Raw genomic sequence first — 5000 nt, 5'->3', positions numbered from 1 at the left:
GAGAAATTGTAAATTCATAAATTCAGCGATCGATCACGAGCAGGTGGATGAGGTCGGAGAACCGGAAATTGTGCTCCTTGGTTTCTCTCGTCTTTCTTTAGGAATTACGGAATAATTGATTGATATACAGATATATGTATGAAAGAATGATATACGAGAGTTTAGTGGCGATACGCGGGACGCGCAGGAATCAATAAGTGGATTGTGTATGCAAAATGGTAATAAACAAACTAAACAAACCAACTATTTCTTGCCAAAAATAAGCCACACTATTACTGGTGGTAGTTTTACAGGTATCCGATTTTCTGTATTTCTTATAATGCTTTTTCCAACGTTACCACTACCCCATCCGGCAGTTGATCAAACACGCGATCACCCCGTTCGTCGCGGTACTGATCGAAACGCAAGCGACCTATCTCGCACAGACCTAACCGTTTCAGTAGGTGCTCCGATTTACGGGCCGTCGCATCCGCAGTAAACGCCTCGAGCTTGGGACAGACACGCTTCGCTACCAACATCTGCTGCTCGACCAACTGCCGCCCGATCGAACGGCCACGGTAGGCTGGGTGAACGGCTAGACAGTGCATGTTGTAGCACGGTCGCGTACCCATGGCAACGCTGCTTTGCGCTACCCAATCAAGGAATGCCACTATGTCCGCAAACTTGCTTGTACGAATCGGCACATTTAAGGCAGCATCAGATGGTCCACCGATGGCAATGCCTACCACAGTAGCCGGCTCTCCGTCGGTTGTTTTGTTGAGCCACGCCAGTGTAACGGTACCCTGTTCAATGAATGCCAAACTATTATCCAGGTCGTCCGGCGTTACTTCGGCGCCACTACGGTGGGCAGTGGTTAGCGGTTCCTCCGGGTAGTAGAAGCTTATCAGTGCATCGCGCACCGCATCGCGATCGACGGTAGTTGCTACAGTGTACGTAATTTGCTCGCTGGATGGCATCGCGAAGCAGGCTGCAGTCGTCGTGGGGAGGCGTCTTTTTTTAAACACTTAATACGATCTTCACTGGTCGAAGTCTGGATTAGTACTGATGTGTTCTTTGTTTTACTTTGAGGCTTATTGCTACATTCGTCTCTTTGAAACAATTCTTAGTTCTCTTTCGCTCACTTTGTAATGTGCTCCCACACATTGTAAATCCTTTCATCGGGTTACACGTATGCTAGATGATCTCAGCAGCATCTCTTCCACTCGATTGAATGACTCACCATCGATACAGTGAACGAAAGGTGTGCTAAACACACGTTCTCAAACTCCTGGGAAAATGTTGCGGTACCGTCACACCTTTTATGCTATGCGCACGTGCACTGGTATCGATCGAGATAATCAATTGTGTACGGACCGTTGCGTGTACGCGCAATACACGCAATGTGATTTGAAACGATCGATCCTCCGTATAGCTGTATGAGGGCTTTCCAACGCTCCAGCTGTTTCGTATGTATGACATTAACAACACAGTAGGGATGTTTTTCTAAATAGAATAGTATATATTCTCCGTACAGACCGGGGTATGTACGCTCCCGTAAAGTATTTTCCATTCCCATACATCATTTCATTAATCAGGACTTAGAAACTATGGTGCTCCGTTACAATTCCTTCATAACACATTTTCGAAAAATTGAACAGGCGTGGAATTACTTTACTAATCCTGCATTTCGTTCAAATGCCTCCTCCGTGTCTATGGAAACGACTGCGTCTCCTATGTGAAACACGCACTGCCTTTGATGTTATTGAATTCATAGGTTCATTCCCGTTTTATCTTTTAGCTTATCTACCTAGTGCTAAGTAACGATCACTTTCCCTTCATTTCTGTGTTAATATTTAACCGAATCGATTCGAATATTCTTCAAAAACTAAGCTTCCATGTGAAGATGATTACTGTTAGCATACCGTTTCCTTTAAATTCAAGCACACTTGGATTAGCTACTCTATCGCATCGCAGTACTATGGCAACCTGTTAATTGTGCGCCCAACTATTCGAGTGTAATTCTTACTTTAGCCTAGATATCGCGTAAGCTGCTAGACCCACTTCGTTCATTTCTACCACGAAAGCAAGCTTAATGTAAACTCGAAAAAAAAAACAATGATTAATTCGGAAACTGCGTGTCCTCCGTGTGGTCTGGCGGTACCCCGCTGACCGGTGCCGGTATAGTAATACCACCAGCATCGTGCACCACCGAATCAACACTTTCGGGCGGTAGGAAACAGTCGGACGAACATTCGGGTGCGTTTTTCGGTTCGTCTTTCTTCGCCGCCGTCGCTTTTTCCTCCGCTCCGCCGTTCGCACCGTCGCGTGAATCGTCACCATTCTCCTCATCATCCGGCGTTTTCAGCAGCCCGGCCAAATGATCCGCTCGGTGACGCTTCAATATTTCCGGATTGACCGAGGCGAAGCTACACAACTTACATTTGATGCGTTCGTAATCGAGCGGGTGCTGCGTCTGGATGTGTGTCTTGAGTGCAAAGGATTGGATTGCAACAAAGCCACAGATTTGGCATTTGTAGGACTTCTCGTTCATATGCCGCATACCGTGATGATACAACGCACTCGGATCGGCCGTTCGGAACGGGCAGATCTGGCAGGACAGTGGTTTCTCGCCAGAGTGTTGCCGCATGTGGATCTAGTGTAAAGAGAAACAATTGATATTTGTATGAAACCAAACTTGTGCTCCGTTTTGCACAGCAAACACTTACTGTCAGCGTGTACTTCCGGGCCGCCTTGTACCCGCAGACGTTGCAAATGAACGGTTTAATTTTATGGTGCACCGTTTTAATGTGCTTCGACAGGATCTTAGAGTTGGAGAACAAATGCTTGCAGGTCGGGCAACGCTGCTCGGAGTACCAACGAACCTGCCCATCCCGTGAACCACTCGCTTGTGGTTGTTGGTTCTCCATGCTACTGTCTGAGTCATCGTCGCTTTTAACAGCATTGCATTTAGTTTCCGTTTTAGTTGCAACTTGCTCTGACTGTTGTTTTTGCGATCGCTTCTTATCTGCTTGTTGCTGCTGTTGCTCTTTCTCTTGTTGCTGCTTGGTCGCCGCCAGTTGTGCCGCCTTTCGATGAAGAGCTTCATGTACGGCTCGTTGGCCCTGGTTGGCGAACAATTGCCCGCAAACACGGCACTCAATCTCGCGCATATGCTTCGGACGGTGCGTTTGCAGATGTAGGAAAAGGTGCGATACGTAGATGAAGCGTTTCTTGCACACCACACACGGTAGCAGACCAATATCAATCTGATGCTCCTGCCACATGTGCGCTGCGCATGGTTTCCACGTGTCGAACTTCCGGTTGCAGCGGAAGCATCGGAAGTTGAAGCGCCGGCGCTTCGAGGCATTCTCCACCGCACACCGGCTACCGATCGTACCGTCGTTCACATGACAACGAACGTGCTGATCGCGCACAGAGCCCGTGGTGAACCGGAAGGGACAACCTTTGCACGAGCACCGGTATCGGTGCTCCGAGGCAATCTTAGCATCCAACGATTTCAGCGTCAACGTTCGCAGATACACTATTAACGTTTCATCAATGGTGCACTGACTGCTGCTGGACGCAATCGCTGGCGCTGGTCCGGTGTTACTAGGTAAGGCTCTGCGGACGATCGGTAGCTTCTGAACTACCTTGCGGTGTTTGTCCTCGTCCGACGATGAAAGGCAGCTGTCCGAGCGAGATGGTGACGGAGGTGAGGAGACGTACGATGTATCGGAGTCCACGCCCGAATGCATCCCGGAGGTGGAAGTAGAGCCCGAATTCCAACCCTCGTCACTCGACGCCGATACGTTCGCTTCTTCGGATTCGTCATAATCCGACAGTGACTCATCTGCAGCTTCGAAATCGGCCTCGGACACGCCGGATTCGTCCGATGGCTGGTTTGGTTCTACGTCTTCGACGACCTCATTGTTATCCTCATCCTCATCTTCTTCGTTACCACCGCCGTAACCATGATCCGCGTACATATGCTGCCGGGTTTCTTCGATCGTTGCGAAGTGCTTCACACCACAGATGATACAGAGAAAGCGGTTCAGTAGGTTCTGGTTGTTGGGCTGGTTTAGAACCGCCGCATCGGTCGATTCCCTTTGTGCCGTGCCACCACGGTTCGCTGCCGCACGATGCACGTTGGCATCGTGCTTCAGGAGCTCGGTTACCGTAGCAAAACCTACTGTTGGGCAGAAGCGACATCGAAAACGTTTGGCAGAAGCACCTTGCGCTTGCTGTTGCATTACCTTCACCAGCAGGTAGCGTCGGAGATGCGGTAACACGCTGGCTATGCGGCTGGGAGTGGCATCGGGACCTAACATTTGCTGCACCCTGGCTATCATTAGCCGGAAGATCTGCGACGGCGGTCCAAAGTAGCCAATTTTTGGTCCAAGATAGCCGGACGCTGGCAGCTTCAAGGGTCTCCCGGCCAGTAGGTGTGGTCTGCCGTGGCTGATCTGCGGCCGAGGGTTTTCTATTTGTGGTTGTGGTTTTGCAATTTCTGCGACCTCTTCCTTCGGCACACAAATGGCAACGGCGTTGGCCTCCTCTTCAGTCAATTCAGGTTCGTAAGCGATCAGCTCATCGGTATCCAGCGTATTGCCGGGATCTGCTTCTCCGGCCGGTTCGCACTTGATCAGGTCATCCGCAAAGGAGGATTTGCTAGAATCATCCTCAGACGGAACGGGATCGTACGAGATCAGATCATCTGTGTCGTCGGATAATTCTTTCGGGTCAAGCTTCACCTCCGCATCGGATGTCTGTTGAGGCGAGGAACGAGCGTTAAGAGGACACTTTATACCGGGAAAAAGCGCTACTTACCGCTTCATCCAAGGGCGCGTCAGGCGGATCGAGAGCCATTGAAAATCCGGGAAAATGGACGAACCGTGAATATCCTGTTGATTTTTTTCGAGAAACGCGCTATTGTGGGGGCTCGGTTCACGCACAAACTCAAGAGTGCTTCAGATTGAACTCAGCTTCAGTGCGTCCAGGAGTCGAAAGTTCCGAGGTCCCGA

At 49.7% G+C, this 5000-nt stretch overlaps 3 protein-coding genes across 11 annotated transcripts in view; 1 reads left to right on the top strand and 2 right to left on the bottom strand.

Annotated features, from left to right (window-relative positions):
- LOC125955308 (cAMP-dependent protein kinase type I regulatory subunit) overlaps nt 1-251 on the top strand; it is a 34795-nt gene extending 34544 nt beyond the window's left edge. For 8 of the 9 annotated variants that reach the window (XM_049686413.1, XM_049686414.1, XM_049686415.1 and 5 more), the window contains one exon: nt 1-250. This exon is cut by the window's left edge and continues 3181 nt beyond it. The gene's annotated coding sequence lies outside the window, so the exon portion shown is untranslated. The other variant, XM_049686412.1, reaches the window with a different exon arrangement.
- On the bottom strand, nt 247-1330 carry LOC125955321 (uncharacterized). Its single transcript, XM_049686438.1, has one exon. It carries the CDS (start codon nt 954-956, stop codon nt 315-317), a length of 642 nt encoding a protein of 213 aa, XP_049542395.1. The 5' UTR covers nt 957-1330; the 3' UTR covers nt 247-314.
- Nucleotides 1331-1475: 145 nt separating this feature from the next.
- Nucleotides 1476-4923, bottom strand: LOC125955274 (zinc finger and SCAN domain-containing protein 2). The gene is made up of 3 exons (XM_049686356.1): nt 4807-4923; nt 2706-4745; nt 1476-2632 (listed from the first exon to the last, which is right to left on the bottom strand). The coding sequence occupies exons 1-3, from the start codon at nt 4843-4845 to the stop codon at nt 2099-2101; spliced, it is 2613 nt and encodes an 870-aa protein (XP_049542313.1). The 5' UTR covers nt 4846-4923; the 3' UTR covers nt 1476-2098.
- Nucleotides 4924-5000: the final 77 nt, after the last annotated feature.

This window comes from Anopheles darlingi, chromosome 3 (assembly GCF_943734745.1).
Source record: "Anopheles darlingi chromosome 3, idAnoDarlMG_H_01, whole genome shotgun sequence".
Taxonomy (NCBI): Eukaryota; Metazoa; Arthropoda; class Insecta; order Diptera; family Culicidae; genus Anopheles; species Anopheles darlingi.
Note: the sequence above shows the minus strand (reverse complement) of the source record. Positions and strands in the feature narration are given on the sequence as shown.

Coding starts and splice junctions, on each gene's coding strand:
- LOC125955321 (XM_049686438.1), bottom strand. CDS start 956: ATGCCATCCAGCGAGCAAATTACGTACACTGTAGCAACTACCGTCGAT.
- LOC125955274 (XM_049686356.1), bottom strand. CDS start 4,845: ATGGCTCTCGATCCGCCTGACGCGCCCTTGGATGAAGCG. Junction 4,746..4,806: donor ACGCGCCCTTGGATGAAGCG/GTAAGTAGCGCT, acceptor TCGCCTCAACAG/ACATCCGATGCGGAGGTGAA. Junction 2,633..2,705: donor CCCGGAAGTACACGCTGACA/GTAAGTGTTTGC, acceptor TCTTTACACTAG/ATCCACATGCGGCAACACTC.